Raw genomic sequence first — 24943 nt, 5'->3', positions numbered from 1 at the left:
TAAAAAGGAACAACCTTTGTAATGTTACTTATACTAGAGGAAAAGCAACAGGTCAACGTTTAACCTTTTTATTTTTTCATCAAGCAGTTTAATCATATGTTCTGTGTTCTAATTTTTTTTTTAAATAAATCATTGTCCAATTACAAAATTATTGGAACTCTAAAAAGTTAATACAATTTTAGAATATAAAAACACTGATATTAGTAATATGTTAAGACGTTTGATGAGTGAAAAATCAGAAATTAAATTCCATATTAAAATATGTAATTTTTTTATTAACGTGTTATTGTTAAACGAGAAATATTTTAATATTTTTAAAAGTTTTAAGCAATAAATTAAAATTAAATTAGCTTTAGTTTTCTAATTTATTAATACCAATACATGTACTAATTTAATTATCTATAATTTAATGATACAATTAATATCATATAAATTATTGTCATAAATTTAAATATCTGACCAGTCGCTTATTATTTTTTTTTTTTTTTTGAAATATGTTGTTTTAATAACTTGTCGCTATTTTCTAGCCAAACAAAGATTCTTTTATCAATGACAATTGAGGTTTGTAAAGGCTTAATAATACTAATTTAAGTTAAAATTTATCCGTTTTTAAATTTAAAAAAAAAATTTTTGACTTAAATGTGTTTATTTAAATACACATAAACACAATCTTCAATTTTCAGTAAAACAATAATAACGAAAGGTACTGAAACTGGAGGTATCACCGGTAAGGGTGAACAATTTTTATCATCATCAATATTTTTATATCATAAATTTAATTTCAATTTAAACGAATTTCTTTAATTTTTTAAGACCAATAAAATTGTTCATACAATATAATTTAATTTAATAGTGTATTTAGGTTAAATATAATACAACATATTTCTGTCCATTGACCTTAGATTTTAATGTTATTTTTGAGAGAATACAGGGAATTTTGAAAACACGTTTTTATAACTAAATTATAACAAATTAAGTTTGATTAAATAAGTGTCATTTCGTGGAAATTTGGAAAACTGATAAAATATGTATATGTATATATGTATATATTTATGGGTAAAAAACCTAGTAAAGTGAAATTATTGATAGTAAATGTAGAATATATTTAAAACACATATTTAAAATTTAAATTATTTATAAATAAAAGTTAACACAAATACTAGAAAAGTGTTTAGCAAAGAAGTTCTTCACAACCCAATATTGTTTTTAATATTGGGTTGTTTTGATAATACATTCATTAGAAAAATATTAATAATATTTGTGTGAGAGTTATTGTATAAAAATTATCGCATGTACATTAAACATGCTATTTACCTTTTAAAAGTTACGTTCTTTTATATAGAAATAAACCAAACTGGATGTTTTTAGTTTAAAATTGTTTCTTGGTAACAATAATTTTCAATAATAATTTTTAAAATAATTTTAAAAGAACATTAACTACATTATTAATATATAATTTTTCTAATTTTGTAAACCAATTAATTTATGTTAATAATGACCTAATTAAATTATATACAATTTCTTTGTGTTGAAAATAAAATAAGAAAGGCAGTATTATACCTACAATTAATGGTTAACGACGAAAAAACTCACTGAGAATAATATTATTAGAATTAGATAAAATTAAATCTAGTGTAGAGTTGTTACGATTTATTTTTTCAAATTCAGATACAAAGAATTTGCTAAAATATTAATTAATAAATTACTTAAATTATTAAACTAAGTAAATTTAGGACAATATCACTATTTACTAATGATTAGCAATGACAAATGTATACCAGGTAGATTGTAATCGCCTAATAATATTACTTTGAAGCGTTTTATTGGTTCGACCAATTATTTACAGTATGGTCATTATAAATATTGACTCTAGAATAAGGTGGAATATATATAGAGTTAATTAACAAAGCAAATATCCCTGATTATAGTTATATAAATAATAATTCAAACCAAACTGTTCTAATTGATTTAAATTAAAAAAAAAAACGATAAAATATTATAGTTTATAATAATTAATATTATAGTAAAAAATAATAAATATAATGTTTTAGGCAAAAATTAATTCAGACGTACTAATAACAATACGAATATAATTATAAATTATAATCAAATATATTTTGTAATGTAGCCTGTCAGATCACTTTCGCCCAAAATTGTTTTTTGTATACAATGATTTATCATTGGATTAAAATTTATCTTAACTTAATTATGATGTGCATTTGAAATCTATTATATCAATATACCGCACATCGGTTTTCCCTATTTAATATTTTAGACATGCTTATTTTGATGTCATGTTTATACTACTTTAATTTAAGACTAAATGTAGTGATAAATGTTAAAGATTTATTATGATGTAATATGTTGTTAATTTATTAATTTTTGTGAAAAAAAATTATCCAATCATCAATTTTTATGGACATTTCTGATAGTAATTTGTATAATATAATTTCTCTATATTTTTTAATATACTAAGGAAAACAATACAAAAAAATAGTTAAAATATTAACTATTTTATTATTAAAATAATAGTTTGATAATCTTAGCTTCTAAGACTTAAACTGTATTTGTTTAGATGATTTTCTATAAGTATCAATATTTTTCTTTCTCAATCAATCAAAAATGTTAGAAAATAAAATATAATGTTCCTTATAAGTTTCAAACGCTGAAATTGAAAAAAATTTGTGTAAATTCTCAATATCTTTTTATGAGCGTTTGAAGATAGAACTTTGATTAATTCCATTAAAAATCCAAGTACTTGTCGATTATTTTACAATTAAAAATTCCTAAAATATTTATATCTTAGATTCAAAAATTTAATACAGAGTTTCTCATAAGTTGTTATTATTTACTAATTTATATATATATATATATATAAAATTGACTATAATTCTAAAAATATTTCAAAGAAACTATAAAAAAATAATAATAATTAAAAAACTAAATCAACTTATTATAATAGTAATAGTAAAATAAATAACTTAAATAGAACATTAAAAATTATATCATAAAATATTCTTATTAATGTAGAGCATCTTCGCTTTTACCAACTTAGAAATGATTTATCTTTAAATTTAAATTTATTGCATCAATTACAGTGCTTACTCAACGCCGAGATACACTCAATTCCCACTGTACTATAAATTGTGAACAAATAGTTATAATTTGGAAGTTTTTCACTACAATTTATGATTTATTCATTAAAATATGTACATAAATATGTGTGTATTTATATACATTAAAATAAACTTGTAAGGAGTGAAATTTTTTAACATCAGATCATATATGGTATCGGGTTTCTATATATCAACAAAAAAGTTTCATAGTAATTTATTTATTTATTTTTTTAAATTACCGCAATATTTCATAACTCTAATAATGAAGGTAATTCCCAAAAGTACGTATTTTACATAGTAATTTGACTCCGGTTGTCTTGTTAAGAATGTTAGACGAAAAATATCTTTATATTTAAAAGATTTACTTAATATATATATATATAATAATTATATTTTTACTGTGACTTGTTAGGTAAGAGCTGAATACCTATCTATTTTAATCTAAGTATTCTTTACAATACAACAGATAGTAATAATATTATAGTTATTTTTATTGCTTAAAATATGGTTTTAAGAATTAAGCAGTACTATACTATTATAGTAAAATTAAGTAGGTATTACCTAAGACTCAATAATACTTAAATAATATAAATACTTTTGAGACATAAGTTCACGTATATCTATGAAATGCGGTATTATTAAAGTGTATTGTTTATACCTACTTTAATATATAATAAAAACTTCGTATAATTCAGGGATAAAAGATGTATTAACGTACCAACTTTTATCTAAAATATTTAAAATTATTCATAAATATTTTTTTTAAACCACTAAAAGGTTTTTAAGTTTAAAAACTGTGGTAGGTATATATATAATATACTATTTATGTATATAAACGTTATGGAATATCAAATACCGGATTTAGGTATTTTAAATTAAACCTTGTAAATAATTCAGTAGTACTATGTATTTAATATTGTTGAATAATTTAACAAGCAATTATAAAATGTAATTATTTAATTTATTTTCGGCCAATAGTCTAAATGTTGTCACAGTTGTTACGAATAAATTATGTAGGTTACAAAATAACCATATTATTCATAGATATTTTATTTTAAAATATTTAAAGAACAAAATGTAAAAAATAAATATTAATATAGTTTAGAGTTGGAATAAAGTTTTTAAAATATACAAAAAGATTTGTGATGATAAAAAAGTTTTGTAATTGTTTTTAATAATTCCAAAGAAATTCAAAAAATGTTATTATTTTTACTAAATCAGTTTTATTCCTTAAGTATTTTTATTTTTTATTTTTTTAAGTTTTACGTACAATATTATTGTATATAATGGCTATACTAAATGCACACAATATATTTTTTCAAAAATATACTTCTTGCAACAATTTTTTATGGTTTTACTTTTTTAATAACAGTCACTGCAATATTTTCTAAAACTAAATATTTTTTTTTAAACTTTCATAGGTAAACATCGAGTTTCAAATATTTAATGTTGTGAGAAGTAGAGTTTACTATGGTATATTGTAATAGTTTACATAAGTTAATAACTCTGCCATAAAACTCCTTAAACTTCATATCATTTTCTAAATAATTACATTTTGTTTGATAGTTTTTGTAAATAATTTTCTGTAAATAATGCTCAACGCTTTCAAATTTTTAACTATATTGGTTAATGTGATAATATTAAAACAAATAAATAATTATTGGTATATTAATTTTAAATTTGTTGAAAATTAAGAAAAATTATCATATAATATTATATGTTAAATAACTGCATAATATATTATAGTACAGTATCGTATGGTGGAATGCGTGTAATTTGTTTTTGGGAATTATTAACTTAAGTCAATGTTTTTTAAAGTGGGCGTTATCGCCTTTTTAAAGACGCTAGAGCTCTCTGAGGGTGGGGGATCAATCGAAGCTATAAGGAAGGCAATAAATTATAAAAATATAGCAATGACTGTCTTAATTTTATTTTAAAATATGTTGCTTAATTTTGTATTTGTACCAATATTTTTTTCTTTAAGGACCATCTACTGATTTTTTTTTTAAGTGGGTGGTAAATATTAGTATTTTCTATACATGGTTTAGTTTTTAAAATGTATTAACTCTTTTTAAGTTAATGTTATATAAATGAAATTTTCAATTTTTTTTATGTTATTTGATAATAACTCAAAATTATGCGAGAAGAATATTCAAAAAAAGTGTATATACATTTATACTTACCGATAAAATAAGTGTTTACCTTTAAAATAATTACTTTGTTTATTATTTTATTTATTAATTTAATATTTCGAGTACATCATCAGGCTATAACGTTAGTTTTACCATTTTGCCCAACCTCCTGAAACCTCAAGTGTTATTGCTTTATATATCAATAATAACTATTTAATCATTTTAAATATATTTTGTGTATACATTTTTTTTTTTTTAAGTTAACTTAATATTTTATTACATTTTAAATAACTAATAAAAGCAACTTATTATAACTCCAACCCTGCTTAAATATGTTATAAAAAATAAAAAAATATGTTATTTATTTATAATTAGGTATAATATAGTAGTTATATTCATAGAATATTTTTTATATTCCAACAAATTATATTCGTGCTCATTTCTTGGAGCTCGGTCTTATATATAAAATAATTTTCAATATTTCTATATAATTTCAAGTACAACTCACATTAGGTATATCCGTTTTTTTTCAAATTGTATACATTTTTTGAGCTGCATGTTCTTTTAATGTAAAAATTTAATTATAATATTGGTTGTTATTTTTAATATATTATTGATTTCTCGCTGAAATTTTACTGTTAAAAATCAAAAAGTGTATTTACAAGACCGGTTTATTTATAAATTTTCTTTCGGGAATGTAAATTACAATCTATTATTAAATTATGCCCCTACTATAATTGTGTAAAAAAAAAAAAAATTATGTAACAAAAAGTTCTTATACGGTACTAGATTTATAGATAATACTTGTATATATTAAATATTTGAATACAATCCCCGTTTACAAAAATATAGAAATTTAAAATTTAAAATCCAACTATTGATGTTTTCGTTTATTAGGCAGTTATTAATTTTTATTTTTTATGAAATTGTATTCGACACTTAATGATTTATCTATATAATATCATACATATAAATATATAATAGTCAATAATATTGTAAATGAGAAAATGCTATGATTATTAACAGTAATTAGTTGTACAACCATTTTAGTTTAAGTTTACTCAAGTAGAGTACAGTGTATACTGTATATATAAAAGTGATTCAAAATATTTGTTATAGCCATTTTATCATCTACAAGGCTTGAAGTGAGAAAAAATTCCAAGGGGGGCTAATTCGTCATATAGTTTTAAGCGTTCCATATGTGATATGTATATAATTTAATGTATAATATCTAATGCACAACATAAAATATGTAATGTATAAACAGTGATCGTGTAACATACTCATCCCATTTTTAACTCAGAATTATATTCGAATTTGTAATTTATTCCACGAAAAATTTAAATTACAATTAATATAATTTTAAGAACAACTAATATTTTAGATAAATTTAATATTTTGAAAGAAAATATTTTTCTGTTAATATTAATTTGTAATTAGGTTGTCTTTTGAAAAAACTTAAGAAACTGCCCAGACAAAAAATATTTATATCGTAAAAATAAAGTGTTTTTAGTGTTTTAAATTGTACAAGAAAAAATTCAAATTCTATATATGGTGGGGTGAGCATGTTTAAAAAAATCATACATTCACATCTTACCTATCTATAAATATTTTGTATCAATATATAAAGCTCAATTTTACATAATAGCATTATGTTATCGGCTAATTGAATACCTATTAATTATTTTTATACACATATTAGATAATCTATAATTTGTATTAAATACATTTAATAAAAATAAAGTAAAAATTAAAAAAAAAAACCAAGATTTAATCTCAACAGAATTCTAAATTATATTGACTAATGTTTGATTATAATTGAAGCGTTCTGGCGTACCTTAAGAATAATTTGTTTAAAGGGACGCTTTTTAATCATAATTAAAGGTAGGCGCCTCCTGCGATCCTCCACTTTAATCTTTAATCATATAAATATAAAATATTTTTTATACGAAACTTCTTTTTATTGAGAAATATATAAAACAATTAGTAATTTTCTTATATATTTTTTATAATATTTTAGGAGGTTGGGGGGGGGGGAACTTTAAAAATTGAAATTGTAACCTATACTTTTTTTGCAATCGTAATGCAATTTTTTTTTCCGGAGTATTTAATTACATAATAATCAATATTTGGATAAATAGTTTATGAGTTAAAAGTATTTAAAATTTATATTAGTGGAGTTGTATGGGGATACTCCAGTGGCGTGCTCAGGAATTTTGAATGGGGGGGGTTCACCTTTTTTTTAATATAATATTTTAATCAATGAATATTTATAACAAATCATTATGTAATCAAATGTAAAAACTATATTTAAAAATTATAAAACAAAGTCTAGTTTACGGGGTTTTTTTGCAAGTTCGTCAAGGACTTCTTCAGCTGAAAGTGGTATATCAGTGTGAACAGCCAACATTGTCAGTCCATTAAGTCGTGTCTGAAAACAAATTGTAATTTTAATCTTGTATCATTTTAAATATTAAGTTTGAGATTGAGAAAATCACTTCTGTCATTGTGTTTCTTAAATAAGTTTTCAATCTTTTTAGACATGAAAACGTTCGTTCTGGGGTAGCTGTGGACACTGGTAAACTACATAGTATTTGAACTAAGAAATGAAGATTCGGAAACATTTCCTTCTTGCATAGCCTTAATGCTTCCAACCCACTTTTAGGGTGTTGTCCATTGTTGTTAAGTACTGCATGCCACAGATTTAATTCTGCTTTAACAATTTGTTTATCAGTGTCAAGATAAAACTGAAGAAGTTCATCAAAATCGTCTGAGTATGTACCAGAAAACAAACATTGAAATCCTAGAAACAATTTTCCAAAATTAGTATAATTCAATAAAAAATAAATTTAGTTAGGTACTAACCTTTAAGTACATTTTTGTGACATAAAAAGCGCTCATTTAACTGCTGTATAAATGAATCAATATATGGTATAGCTATTGTAACTCTATAATATTCTTCAGGGTCATTAATACTAGGGTTGGCTCGTTTTGTGCATTTTTTACTCAAACATTTGATCGATATGGTAATATCTAATATATTAGCCATTTTCTATAGTAATATTATTTTCATTAATTAAATTAAAAAATATATCATATAATATTATATTTGATTATTATTACCTCAGCTTCTTTAAACAGTTGTTTAAACTCTTCAGTTATATTTCCACGTAAACGTTGAATAGTAGCAACAGTAACTTCAGCAAGATCTACTGCTTCTTTTAAGTCAAGATTGACTTTTTGCAAAAGTTTACATAATGGTAAACCATATGAAAATAAAACCTAATGAAACAACAAAAAATGTTCATTATGGCTAAAAATTATTGTTTATATTTTATACAAATGCATGACAATAAAATATAATATTTACTTTAATAACTTGAAGTGAAATTAAAAATTCTGAGTCCATTGCTTTCATTAAAATGTTGGCATCAGTCGAAGTTGTGTCATTCCACTCGCATATTTTTTCTAATGTTTGAATTACATAAGGAAATAATTCTACAAAATCATTTATTGCTGTATATCTTTCCACCCATCTTGTTGCACAAAGATGTTTAATAGATTTTGATCTTGTATCCATGTCACTTTCGTTAATAACACTTAACAAGACATTTTTGCGTTTGGGTGTATTTAAAAAGCAGTACATTTTTTCAACCAAACCCAAAGAATTTCGTATTGCTTGAATATCACAACTTGTAGATACAGCTAAATTCAACGAGTGTGCTGCGCAATGAACATACAAGGCCTTAGGACATGTTTCCCTCACAATTTTTTGAGTACCTTTAAAACGCCCCGACATATTAGAAGCACCGTCATAACCTTGTCCATACATGTTACTGCAGTCTATTCCACATGAATTAAGCCCTGTATAACAACAAATAATTAATAAAAATCTAATTTATTTATAATAAATACAATATTCGTCAATTACCATTCACAATAGTTGATGCAATGTCTTTTCCTGTCAGACTATGAATTTCTATATATTTTAAAAAGCGTTCACAAACAAATACATTTTCATCAGAACCAACAACATATCTAACACACAACGCTAATTGTTCTTTGACTGAAATGTCAGTCGTTTCATCTGCTAAAACTGAAAAGCATTTGGCAGAATTGACCTCTTTGACAATTTTCTCTAATAAAATATCTCCAGCAGATGAAATAATTTCATTTTGGATTTTTGCACTTGTGTACTTGTATCGGCCATCAGATTCCAAAAAATGTTTTAAATGATTCAGATCTTTAGCCTTATACTTCAAAATGGCACGGAAATTACCTTCATTAATATAAGGTTCAGATTCAGCTATAAAACAATGAAAATACAACATGGCTATTAGTAACATTGTTAATTGTAATTAATATTTTAAAATTTAATATCACTTTTAAAACAAATTGGACCAGCATCTTTATGTCCACGTAAAGCAAGTTCTTGCCTTCCACAAAGCATGACACATTCGATAATTGGAAGAAGATTTAATCTATTTTCTTTTTTTTGTTTCATTCTAAATGTAAAATTATAAAACCAAATTCAGCCATTAAAAACTTTTCTCAAGGTATTAAAAAGAAGTATAAACCCCAAAATTTGTTTACCTTTCTGTATCCAAAATATCAATTATGCTTGGTTGGCCACTTGAAAATGATTTTAAGAACTGTTCACTTTTTAATAAAGACAAGGTATGATATTCATGTTTTGAGTGTTTTTCAAATACCTATTTATTATTGTATATAATTTTAATAAATATATTAGAAATAAATCATAATATGATATGTCAAGAAGTTGAGAATTATTAAATTTTCTTGTTTTTATTAATAATTATTATTAATATTAATAAGTTTATTTACTTCTAAAGCTTTTTTCCAATTTTGAAAAGCATGTGTCACAAGACTTCCTAAAGCTTGAGATCCTTTACCACCAGATTTGGCAAAAACTACGCAGTATTTGCAAAAAGCACCTTCCAGTTTTTCGGAATAAGATAACCAATTAAATTTATCTAGCCAACGTTGCTGAAATTTGATATTTCTCTTGGCATTATTATTAAGCAATGGAAACAAGTAATTTGCTTGAGGTGACCATAAATTTGTTAATACCTAAAAATATAATTGTTGATGCAGTGTATGCTAGGAAATAGCATTTAGCAGAATACTTACTATGTTTTTTTCATGATCAGATAAGCAGCGATTAAGAAACAAGCCAATATCATTTTTTTGAGTAAGATGTACAACATTTTCCAACTTAAATAAAATAAAAATAATGCCAAATATTAAGCATACTAGTATTTATAATCAATGTTTATAGTTATGTTGATCGTAATTCATAATAATGAATATTGATAAATATTAAATTATTATAATTAACTACATGTAAACATGTTAGACAGCCATACACTTCATCTTCATGCACATATTATACTCCATGCTAAAGAATAATGTAATTTAATAGCGTGCAAAGGCCAAAAAATTAGGACTTTAATATGGCGTATACCTACCAGTTTTAAGTCAAAAATCTTAAAATTATTACCTTACCTGGTTACCGATAATTTGACTATCTTCCGTTTCCAATTCGTGTTTCCGTTTAAGTGAATCGGATGCAGTACTCGCAGTAACACTGACACTCGTGGATGTAGTTTTAAAAAAGTTCGTTATCTTTTTATTTGACATTTTAATTTTAAATTAAACAATTTCAAAACACTAAACTCAAAATACGAACACATATAATACAAACGTGTAACTCGACGCCTATCAAATTCACGATTGAACAATAAAATATATTAAATAATAACAGACCATACTAAGAATATATTTGTTTGTTTATTTTAATTTGTTTTACATTTAGATTCCAGTCGATGCGTACTAAATTAGGAACTACCGTGTATTACTATCATGTAAGATATCAAAAAGTATAATTATAATTTATAACTAACATTAGTCAATACTCGAAAGCTATAAATAGTTTTGAATGTTGCATATTCGATATTTCAGTATTTTTCTCTTATAGATTATCATTCGATTATTTATATAAGCGACAAACATTATAATCGGTTCTAGCAATGTAAATTGTAAATGTTAATAATAATTCATTCGAATGAAATCGTTAGGTTATTACTCATTTGATTATTCGATTTTTTTTCGACTACTAATCATTCGATTATTCGATTTTTTTTTTTTTCGATTACTAATCATTCGATTATTCCCATCACTAATAATATGTTTTTATAATTATATAAAATGTATATGTTGTACAATCACGACGGGTTACATAGAAAACAGGAACATTGGTTGCGGTAATATGTTAAATTGGTAACAAAATAATGCACAATGATACCTGAACTATTATTATGTCTGACAAGGAGAAAATTATACATAATCAATTTATAAAAAAAAAAAACTCTAAAATTGAAAAATATAATAATTATAATTTTCTATATGTAAATTGTTAATACATATTATATATTTGTCAAGTGCCAAGGGGGGGGTTTGAACCCCCTAAACCCCCCCCGTGAGCACGCCCCTGGGATACTCCACAAAATTTTGATCGCCTAAACTTTAAATACTTATAAGCTACTCGTCCAAATTTCGAATTGTATACATTGAAATACTCAAAAAAAAATTCTTCGCATTATGATTGCAAAAAAATATAAGTTCCCAATTAAATTTTTAAAGTTGATTTCATATCCTCTCTCATAAAATATTGTAAATAAATATAAAAATTAATAAACATTTACTCGTTGATATTTCTAAATAAAAAAAACGTTTATGTTAAAAAATTTTCTCTATTATTTATATGATAAAATTACTTACATAAATTTTGAATCGCTGTATATAATATTCCTGACTGTCTTATGAAAATGTAAAATAACCTGTTCGGAATTTCACCACCGGATATAGGATTGATTATCATTGGTAGATAATATATAATAGTACACGTATGAGAGAAAATATAATTACTATATAGTATATAATATAATATTATTGTTTCTAAGCCACTTTTGGACTTGACAATAGCTTACTAAATTCAAAGAATTTATAATTGTTTTATTTGTATTTGTTAGATGATAATTTAATATTATTTCAAAACCATAATGTTTATAATGTACCTACCTATTAATTTATTAATTATATTAAATGATAATTTGAGTCATTATCAAACAAAATAGCCACTTTTAAACTTGCTGTTATTCGCGAAATATTAATTCTATTTCATGCAAACAACTCATCACACTTCAGAATTATAATTGTTTCGTTTTCATGAAATGTGCACTTATAAACTCGTATAATTATTAATTGCGTTAGAAATCGAATTATCGATAATTATAAATTACAACAAATTCAAAAACAATATTATCACTGTAATGTGTAAACAAGAAAATACTATATTTAAACGATTGTCACAATCTTGCTATAGCTAGTGTTCAAATACATTTTCGTTTTCTTTTTTACTTAATATTGTGCACAACTCTCCACGTTATCAAAATAATTGAAATAAATCAATTCACTATTGATTGTTCAGTTTTTGAATTCACTAGTTATAAAATGTTGACAGGTCTATGACCAAGTCATTCGTCGTATTTTAACTTGTTGAGTTATTTGTTTTTAATTGACTTAAATATTAATTTCGATGCAAATTATATTTATGTAAGTTAAAATTACGGTGACAAAAATAAAAAAATAAATATTTCATTTCATTAATAAAAATGTATTTAATCATTATCGTAGTTAAAATATCAGAGGAAAAAATATCTAGAAACATAGTATATTTTGTTCGTCTTTAAAAAGTATTATTTTACATATTTTATTATATCTGTTAGTATAAATTTAACAGCGTAAACGCCGCTTCATATTATATTTTAATCGTATATTTTCATATTATCTTACATTCGTACCTATATTAAACCTGTATTTTTTTAATTAGCTCGCGTTATATACCTTTATGCTTGTAATTTCGTGTAACACATAATATTATTATATTATATACTTATTGCCTGTACTTATTATAGTGATTTAAATTACACTATAGACAAATTTTCGAAAGGTTTACAATAAAACTTAAAAAAACATAGCACTACAGAATAATATAGGTACCTACTATATATTACGTACTTAATTATTGAAAATTTTAAAAATATTTGTGTTTCATAATATACACACGTACATATGGACATTGGACATATTAAATATAACTAGGCGTCTAGGCGAACGAAGATATTTGTCATCATAAGAAATTCAAGTATTATTTTGATTATATTTAATATTATTCGCGTAATAATATACTGTCATATAATATGTTGGTACTCGGAGTATTTCAAGTGTAGTAATATATATATATATATATATATCACGTATATAATCATGATTAAAGGACGTACTAACGTCATTCATTCTTCATAGATAGGAAAATAGGAGAATAGAGAAAATGGAGGATACAAAGTACGTACCTATACCTACTATCTAGGTACAAACTACAAAGAGATTTTAATATATATTATGTGTCATTATAATTATAGCCATAAGAAGGAAATGAAAGAAAAATAGGCAGATACTCGACGACAACCCTATATTTTCGGACGTTTCTTTGATAAAAGTCTGCGCGTCATCGATTTCCCGACTTACAGTCGCATAAACAACAATGCTATGAATCACTACCGAGTGAGTGACGGTGCAATCGCGGGTAGAATAAATCTATTATTATAGGTACATTTTATCTATACCAAATTCTATTTAAAAATATTTAATAAGGAAACTATGAAATAAATTAGCCATAAAATATATTTTAATAAAATTATATAAGTATAAAAAATAACAAGTCTTTAAGTCACGTATACTACTCTATTCTGTTTAATTATTTTCACTAAAATAGTATTATATATATAGAGTAAATATTTTTACAACTTTTACGTAAAGTAAATAGGACTTAAAATGTCTAGCAAAATGGTTATCGCAGAAGGAGGGGTAATTTAAACGCGGTTGACCCCATCTCTCAACATAAATAATATGCCACTGGTCTCCATAGCCCGACATCGTACACATTATCGTACACTAGCTTAATAACCATAATTTGTATTATAATTTATGAATGCATGCGTATCACAATATTTATTATGCATACACAAATTGTATATGGGCGCGGCAACGGCATAATAGACTCTAAAACTATCCTTATTAATACCACCGAATAATTGTAAAATCGAATTAATACATATTAATGTAATTTGGATTCCTGCCGTAGTGCCGTCCATTTGTGGTTACGATTCAAGATAGTTCTTAAGACACAACGTGATTAACCCGAATAATGTCACTGAGTCACTAAATGGTGTTGACAAAGACAACATTAGTTATTATCCAGTGAAAGTGCCATCATAACCACGAACATAATAATATAATATATGGAAACATTTTAAATTAAAATAAATAATAAGTATAACCAATATAGGTATGATTTAATATTTATATAATTATATTAATGTAACCACAAAAATATACATTCTTAAATATATATTTTTATTGAAACATAAGGTAAATAATTACTGTAATAAATATTATGAAATAACATCATAAATTCATAAACTATGATACTTACCATGGCTCGTCAACATAGTGTAAGGTTTTTATTACTTCGTAACCAACTAACTAACGCATTGTTAACGTCTTATCAGATTACTGATACATTTTTACCTTTTGTTAAATTATAATATTATACTCATATATTATATTCCATTATTTATACTTTATACCTAAAAGTTTTTTATTAGTCCGATCAGCTAATTGAATGCCATTTATAAATACATTTAATTATGATACAATAATTATACTTATAAATACTTACTATTCATATGATTCCATAAAAAAATTATTAACTTAATAGTTAATAGCTCAATAATTGTAAATTACTAAATCGTGTTTAAGAGAATATTAGCTTACTTAATTGATTTATTAAAATACTTACTGATGACAAAAATTTAGTACTACAGTCTTATTTTATTGAATCTATGACGGTTATAATTGTTAATCTTTTTGATACCTAGATAATTTATAAAACAAATCTTGTTTTGTAATTGTTGAATCAATTTTTAATAATTCGTCATGATAATGCTAATGATTGTGATGATTGTGGTAAACTGATAGAAGTAACACTAATATTGTATAAAAAAAAAAATATATTACCTTCAAATGTTATAGATATTTGAGTTTTATCAAAAAAACAACACATTTATCATTAAATAATGACTTGGCCTAACTGGTAACTATTACTCGCGTTTCGGACGATTGTCTCTCGAGTCTCGAACGTTCCCATAATATTCTTAATAACATTTTTTTTTCATTCAAACGTAAATAGTTCGTCTTTCACAAAAGTGCAGGTTTTCATTCTCAACTAGTTGTGTTGTGTCTTGTTGCGTATTCAATACGCAGGTAACATAATTTTTGTAAGCAATGGAGAGTGGTGTATCACTAAAAATATTAATGGGTATTTATGGCTTTCTTGACGTGATTAAGTCTTAGGTGTCAACGATTTAATCTCACTTTTCTCGAATATATCATTACTCAGGTTAGAGATATTCAACTATACAATATTATAAATCCTGAAAATTGAAAATTATTTGGTTTTATCATGAAATATACTATAAAATAGCAATATAAAAATATTTTGTATTTATCACTAGTGTATTATATTTGCATAAAAAAGACTTATCTTAGAGCTTGATACTCTAACAAAATATTTTCAATTTTAATTTAAATCAAGTAACGGTCTCAAATTAACGAGATTCATGAGTAGTGCTCAAACTCGTAGCTCTCGCGCTCTACTGACTTCTAGATGCTAATAAATAGTAATAAAACTCATATTTCTTATAAAATATGTATGAAAAATAATATTAGTCATATATTATTACAATTCACATATTTTTATAACTTAAATCATCAAAGAACTTATAACAATTAGTATAGCCTAAGAATTAAGAACGGTAACACTAACTCTCAGTAACTGATTACTACTGATTAATGATTATTAACAATAGTTATTCTAAATAATTTTATTGAAGATTGAGAATTGAGGTACAAAGAATATATATATTAGTACTATTTACATATTTATACCTGCATATGCGTCATATAATCATATCCTCATACTCATAAAAATGTATATAATTATGTATATTATAAATTTACAAGCACGACTGCACGAGTTAAAAGTAGACATGATATTATAATTAATAATTATTGATTATTGATTATATTAACATTTGAGACTAGTTATTTTTGTTGGTGGTTGGATAATTGGTTCTCAAAATATTTCTCGATAATCAACTAATAATATTATATATATATATATATATACTAAATGATAAATTCTATTTAAGAAATTAAAATTACAAAAATAATCATAGAACATTGTTTTGGTCACCGAACAATCTAACGCGACTATGCAACACCGTATACCCCCGTGTTGTACATTTAGAGAGTATATTATGCTAAAATAAAATTAAGAGAAGAGAGTATACGCCGTATACCCTTCAATACACTACTGTTTGTGAGTAGTAATACTTTACCAACAAGTTGCATAATATATTCGACTTTTTATTAAAATATATGACATGGCGAGTTGTAAACGCAGCTGTAGTGCTGACGTGCTGTAGGTACGCCTAATTAAACGCAGTCCCTTGGTTTAATTGTAACGATAGGTATATTATTTCGTTTAAACCGTTTAAGCGTTTCAGGTAGAAATACTAAAAAGTATAATTATATTAAATTAAAAAACGCCCAGAATTGTTTCTGTGTCTTACGACTTACTACGGTTGAAAACAAAAATTTTTTTATGTATTTATTTTATTATATTTAAAATGAGTCAAAGTATAGCATATTATTATAAACTTGATAATTTTAGTACATAATAAATCAATTTAAATTCTATTTTTTTCACTAGCATTGACTCTTCATAACTTTGTTTCATATGTATACGATATAAGATATAATATATGTACATTTTGTTAAAGCTAATAATCATGATTTTATAAAATGCCTTAGTCATATTTCCTATCATAATATATACCCACTATTATTTTTTGTTATTTAGATACACGATCAGTAGTAAATTCAATTATAATTTTAAATCTACGCCTTTAAAAGTCAATTAAGTATTTTTTAACCAAATTTGTATTTAATTAGCGATGACAATCATGAAAATATTTTGTTTTTAATTTTTATTATGGTAATAATATTATAACAATAATTGTATGATTTATAAGCGGAAACACCTTTAATTAACATGAAATTGTATATAATTAAAATAGTTTAGTCGCCGTACTCGTACATAATACAATATACATAAGTTCCACCATTCCGTATAACTGTTTACAAAATTGATTTTTTCTTTTCATTTTGCGTTAGATATTATTATTATTACTATAATTTTTTTATTTCTGTCTCATCAGAGTAATGATATAAGAACCACTTTTGTAAATCTAAAAAAATCAATTTATCATTTGTTCTTTTTTTCTCATCGTTTATGAACGAACTACTAATCTGTCAATATACCATCCCAAACGCTGCTTGAAAAATACTTTTATACACTTGCATCAAGATTATAATATTTGCTTTAGTTGGTACGTAACCCATCCTTTTTTTTTTTTATTACCCAAGTCCCAACGTTCTTAACTATACTAGTCGTAGTTTCGCATATTAATTACTGCCAATTAAAAAAACGCATATTATTTTTGCTTTCATGTTGTTTGAAATAAAATTATGTGTTAGGTACAATATGTCAGTAATTAATATTAAATTAATACTTAAATAGAAAATAATTGTTATTATATAAACGAATTGATAAACGTATCGTTGGTGTTTTTGTTTCTACGTTTTATACTTTTTATAACGTTTTTATTGTACATTCTTTCAAATATTTTTAGTAACAAATTTTTATACGATTCGTTTCATGTTTAGAATTGCCTTTGAGATTTTAAAGTAGACTATTGATATTTTTCTTTTTTAGTTGAAAATACAATAATTATAAAATATAAAACGCATAAGAAGAACGTGTTCTATATACAAAGTTTTTGGGATAATGTATAATATTTTTCCATCAGTACATTGCATAATATTATTATGTTTTAAACTTTTTTCTCTGTATATATTTTTTTTCAATTTTTGTGTAAATATTTATGTTTAATATATATAAAATTGAAAATTAAGAACAATTCATTTTTGTCCTTAAATATTAAATCGTAATATATTCATATATTATTATACCTATTGTAACATTTTTTTTAAATAGTTTTCATAATTTGCTTTCTGAGAATGTAATATATTTCCATTTCATACGAAAATAGATTAAATAAAAATATTTTTGGGAGTGATATAAGTAATAGATAATTTATATTTTAAAACTATTGAGTTTGAAGTGATAAATCTGCTATAAATAATATTATGAAATAACACAATAATTTATGAATAAAGAAATAACTTATTGTATAATAGCAATTTAATCATATTGAAAATTATAGGTCTTAAAGATACATGGCATGCTAATAGGTTGACTTTTTATCGCTACGTACCGTGGGACTTCACCGAATATTGTAATAAAAAAGCTCTATCAGCGAATTCCTATTAATATAGTCGGATTCGCTTATTACGTTGCCGTATTTAACGAAATTCCGAGTAAAACGAATTGGTTGGTTAGTCAGTCTCACACAATTTATAAAATTTTAACCGTATACACTTTTCCCGTTGTTTTAGGTTTAATGACAAATAGTCTTCGTTATGGTCACTTAATGCCAACAAATTTACTTCAGTGTCAATTAAAACTACTGAAATATTATCATGCTGAAAAGGTAGTGAAATAGGATGATAGTTTGTATATTTTTCATTAGAGATAAGAGGAATTTGAATTGAATATAATAAATAACTACGCTGATCAAAAGTTATGAGTTCAGAAAATTTTAAGAAATTAGTTAAATCATTTACATTTAGGTCCAATGGAAGGGCTTTCCTAACGATAAATTTCCCGTAACTCATCTATTAATTTTCTTCTTTTGATTATGGTTGTATGAAAATAATGACAAAATTAAATTATGGTATAATAACTATAGTTTACAAGTATATGGTTTTTATTACACTAATTTTGTGACTAGGTGACTTAATCAAATACATAAAGTATAATATTATTTAAATGACATATATAATAAATCATCGTGTATAGCCAAGATTTTAAAATGGGGGAGGAGCTAAATATAAGATAGGCAAAAATACTTTGAACTACTTTCATTAAAACATAATTTAAAAATAAAAATAAAAACAACTACAAAATTATATCAACTTATCTATATATTATATATTTTTAAACGTATAAAATAAACTATATAAATATGTAAATATGTTGAAACGGCCAATGATAGAGAGAGACATGGACCACTGTTTCCTCATGGCTACGCTACTGATCATATATAACTGGTAATATATAATATACAATCTACAATTTATAAAGATACAAATATTTTATTCTGTTTTATCCAAAACATATTTTTTGATAAACAAAAGAAAAAAACTTCTTGATTATAGATAATAAAAAGATAAATGTGCTTTATAACACGTGTGACTGAAGAAAGAGTTAAATCATAAAGAAATAGTAGTTATTAAAATTTAGTTATCAGTAATTAACATAAAAAATAAATAAATAATATTATCAATTTTATCACTAGCAATTTTTTATAAATCACCATTTTTTTGCCAACGACCATATTATAATTTAGCGTTCTCTTCGAGTACATTGTTCTGCGTACGTATTAGTTATAAACAGAGCCTATACATTTGCCAATTTACACGTATTTTATACTTTTATATTCCTCTTATTGAATATCATACGTACTTCAGTATTTGATTTAAATAATCATTCGTATTACGTATAGAAAGAATCAATATTAGAAACTCTCTTTTGTTTTTGTAGTCAACTGGAATTCAAATTTTTAAAATTATTAATGGTTTTATTTTGAGTTTTTAATTTTTTTTCCAATACTTCAAATTAACTTTTTTCGGAAAAACATAATACAGTATTAAAATCCATTTATATTACAGTTTTATATTGATTTAATAAAAATGTTGTTATCGGTATTATAATCAAATATCAATAAATATTTGAGTTAATGAGAATCGTTTTTTTCAACAGATTTACGTCCACTTTATTATACAATATCTTCTCTGTCATTTGTCTCTGACTATCTTATACACGTAATATTATTGTATCAATTATCGTCGTGTACCTTGATCCAAAATCGTGTTTTGTGTTGAGTTCAAATACACCGGACGATTATGAAAATCACTTAATAGCTTCAAACGCCAATTTATTGTGGTTGCAAATGCATCAAATATCGGTTTGATAACAGTTTCAGTTGAATATATTATAAATTGTGATGATATTTCATTTAAAAAATAAATAACTAATCCTCGTAAACTGTATGTGATTTATTTTTTATACGATAAATATTTTAATACGTTCTTTTATTTTTATAATTTTATATCATTTATATTTGAATTAATCATTACGATGATGAAATAGCGTAAATATTACAATACAAATATAATTATTGATTAAAAACACTTTTACATTATTATAGTTAATATTATTAAGTGGCAATTTACACGTTAATACCATTATTGATTTACTATGAAATATATATTTAGAAAAAAAAATGAAAGGCGTATGGTTACATGCGGTTACGCAGGTAAATATTTACTGTGCAATATAATATAATCAATTAATTTTACAACACTTTTTTATGTTGCTAAAATTGATTTTTGTATCGAAAGAGCTCGCTTAGAATAGTATGATGGGTATTTTAAGAATTTTTGTTATTTTATAATGAAATATTTTAAAATAATTGATATACAGTTTAAGAAAAAGAGTGTCGGAGTAGATCGTATAAAACTGATAAAGAAAATCAAACAATCACATTTTCATAATCTTTTTTTAATGCAGTAGTTTATCATAAATCATTACTTTTAAATTAATAGCATGTATGTATCACACCCAACCTAATAACATTACTTCGATACCTTTCAGTTTTATAATAATAATAATAATAATAATAAATAATCGATTAGTATATCAATTATCTTACAGTATTGACATAGATTTTGAAATTTTAAAAATAGGTATATATACTTTATACATATGTTCTATAATATTATATTACGCATATGTTTGATAACTTGAGAACATTTAAATATTATTAATTTTTAGCTTAATAATTTATATATATTTTAGACATATTGTGTTCATATTAATCCTTGTTTGTACAATATTATGAGTACAATAATAGCTGTCATCATTTTTTTGCATTTTAATAATTTTAAAAATTGATTTTAATCAAACCGTCTATTAGCAATGTACTATTTGTAATTTTTATTTGTAATAATTTAATAACCTATGTGCAATAGTTATACAAGAAAAGATTATAGTAAACGATTTTAATATAATATTACATTTTAAATGGTAAATAACTTATTCATTATAGCACTACAATATAGGTTAGCTACACAAGCGTTTTCAAAATGACAACCTATACTACTTAATATACATTTTTCTATGAATAAAATTAATAGTTTTTGATTATTGTTGTTTTTAATATTATTGATTATTATACGTAGTTTGTAACTTTTCATATAGATGTTATCGTATTTAAACACAAATTTGTAATGATAATATTTACGTGGAAATGTTGTCAAACTACAAAGTCTCAGCGGCCCATTATAATAATAATTATTAAATCTATTTTGACGTTATCTTATCATGCTCTTGTCGAAAACGGATTTTTAAATTTTCAAATACCTTAATGGAAAACAAACTATTGTTGGAGAAAATGTAATAATTATCATTTCATTATTCTCTTCATTTATTCTCATTCTCTCTCTTTCTCACTCTCTCTCCCTCTCACTATCATCGTCGTTCAAAGAAACCTTTGTCGACATGTTGATTTTGGAAAACAATAATGATTTTCAAACAACAAAACTTACATAGCTAGGTCGTCTCGTCATTCGCAAATTTGCTTTGGTGTGTCTCTCTTATCGATATCGATTTTTTATGAATATTACTAGTGACCTTTGAATGTAAGGGATGTGTGGTTAACGTGCGTCGAATATCATCGTATAGATCCTGCTCAATGAGACCAAAATACCTTTATTTAATTATCCGTTTGACATCGTGGAATATACGCGTACAAAGGCTTCATACATTTATAGTAATAAATAAGTACATTAACTGTATTTAAGGTTGCTGCATCTATTTAAGACAACTCTAAATGTACGAGAATGACAAAGGAATTAATCCGAACAACTCGAATACTTGATGTATAATTTCACTTTGTTGTTGAGTAGGTACTATATAATATATACTATATATATATATATATATAGTCATAAAGAAATGCCGAATATATAAGATTATATAATATTATAATATTGGACTTCCCCGGTGGAAGAACCAAAAGGCTAGGTATATCATACATAGGTAAATACTGATTTCTTCATATATATACCTGCTCGTTAAAAGATGTACCTGATTTCTTTCTTAATGTTTGTAGATAAGCCCACACGTAAACACAATTCATCCTGAAATAAATTTTATTTATTCGATTCCAATGTATATTATTTATTTAAATTTTACTGTAAATTCAAGCTACTGCTAATGTCATGATACATACATCAATTAAAATAAAATAAAAAAAAGAAAAAATTCTAATACAAAACACTTCCTACAGCTAAATGGATATTAGTATATAAGCGGTGAAATATATAAATAAGAGTTGGTGAAATTTTTATCGCACAGAAACACACTGTTTTTTTTTTTTTTATATATAACAATGATAACTGTATGAAAAAAAAAATATGCATTACCTTAAAAAATGGTGATATGATGGTAACTTAGAGATAAACTTATATTAATTTTTACATCATTGCTGAAAAAAATTAATGCATCTTGGGTAATGTTAAACGGACTGAAGCTGACCGTAACTTCAAACGATAAAGAATTGGGTTTCAGAATATATTTATCTTGTATGTTCCTCTCTTTTATATAAAAATAATTAGCTGTGCCCCATATAATCATATCTATTATTGTTAATTTTAAAATAATTAATACTTTATTATGGCGTACTTATTTTAGTTTCGAATAAAATACGAGTAGTTAGAACACAGTTATACATACAACAACAATTATATTGTAGAGTGTAGTGTAGACTCTAGTGTTTATATTTAATACGTATCTAATGGATGTATAAGAATATTATAAATTATTACTCATGTTAATAACCCAAAAACAATGAAATAAACCACCACCAGCTAAACCCAGGCATTAATTTTATTCCTACGTTACTTCAATAAGAAATTACGGGTGATTGTAAATTCCACTAATTTATAGGTAGTCAATTTTCGGGTTGAATTTAAAACATGTAAATTCCACCGATACGTATTTTTGATCTGAAAACATGTTAACTCCACCGATGGTAAAATAAGTAACTACTAACTAGTAATCATTATTAATTATTTTATATATATTTTTTTTTAATTTGTTTAAAAAATGACATAGGTATCTAAATTTTAAGTATATTATCTAGTGTGTATAAATAAGAAATATGTACATAAATTATGTACCTATTGTCTGCTATGGCTTATTATTATTATTGTTTACTATTGTGTTATTATTATTGCGTGTTTAATAATTTTATATCATACCTATACTGTAATACTAATTAATTTATCACAAATGTAAATGGGTAAATCTTGAATATCTAAATAAAAATAAAAATGTACCGGTGGAGTTTACACCAAAAACGGTCTAAAAAGATTGCAATCGGTGGAATTTACATGCGCCCTAAATTATTAATAGCTATTATAATATTAGGTAGATGCCAACGATTGCGTGCATTCTGCATTTCTGCGCAATCGAGTTAAGTAGGCACTACTGTAAGTCACACGATTATTATATTTTAGTATGTACATTTTTTGTATTCTATATGTACAAAAATAAAGTGATATGAGGAGAGAGGGAATGTGAAGAAGATATGAAGGTTATGAATTATAACCACAACCATAATTTATTTTTGGCTATGAAACTGGATCACTACTTGAGCCTTATTTTTGCTCTATCCAAAAGTACGCTCAATCTGCCTCTGGTGAGATTGGTGAAATATTTACTATTTACATGTTGATTATACTGTGATATAGATATAACAACACTTATATACCATATTAACATATTATATACGATAAACGTATTTAGTAATAGGTTCACAAAAGTGAATTATTTACTTCAAAATTGTTTATTCTTTGTTAGAGTATATATAAATCTCGTTTTCCAATAAAATATAATCAGCAAAATTTAGAAACAATTAAACAATATAATTAGCCTTATTTCTATAATAATATTTTTTCTTTTGTTTTATTTATAATTAGTTATCAGCTTATTAATTTAATCAACCGTTGTCAAATCATCTATATTGAAAGCAAACGTAAATGGCTAATAATAATAAGAGATCGTAATTTGGGGAATAAACTTTTTTGTTTTTTAAATACAAATTACAAATTGATCATCAACAAGGTAATGTTGAATCACTGAGTCTAATTTAATGAATTTGTTTAGAAACAAAAGTATTAAATGTCAACGAAAACCTTAAAATCTAATGAAAATGTGATTAAATTGAAGAAAATATATTG

At 24.2% G+C, this 24943-nt stretch overlaps 2 protein-coding genes across 6 annotated transcripts in view; one reads left to right on the top strand and one right to left on the bottom strand.

Moving 5' to 3' along the window:
* Positions 1-24943, top strand: part of LOC112596893 (ras-specific guanine nucleotide-releasing factor 2-like) — a 51053-nt gene that overhangs the window by 7487 nt on the left and 18623 nt on the right. The window lies entirely within an intron of this gene.
* LOC112596894 (zinc finger MYM-type protein 1-like) lies at positions 7532-11583 on the bottom strand. Its single transcript, XM_025342722.1, has 12 exons — positions 10775-11583; positions 10400-10483; positions 10094-10339; positions 9842-9960; positions 9632-9753; positions 9180-9554; positions 9029-9112; positions 8619-8971; positions 8372-8530; positions 8114-8300; positions 7747-8051; positions 7532-7679 (listed from the first exon to the last, which is right to left on the bottom strand). The coding sequence occupies exons 1-12, from the start codon at positions 10907-10909 to the stop codon at positions 7566-7568; spliced, it is 2283 nt and encodes a 760-aa protein (XP_025198507.1). The 5' UTR covers positions 10910-11583; the 3' UTR covers positions 7532-7565.

This window comes from Melanaphis sacchari, unplaced genomic scaffold (genome assembly GCF_002803265.2).
Source record: "Melanaphis sacchari strain LSU unplaced genomic scaffold, SCAv2.0 Contig36_pilon_pilon, whole genome shotgun sequence".
In the NCBI taxonomy this organism is placed as follows: Eukaryota; Metazoa; Arthropoda; class Insecta; order Hemiptera; family Aphididae; genus Melanaphis; species Melanaphis sacchari.
This window is presented reverse-complemented; position numbering and strand designations above follow the sequence as displayed.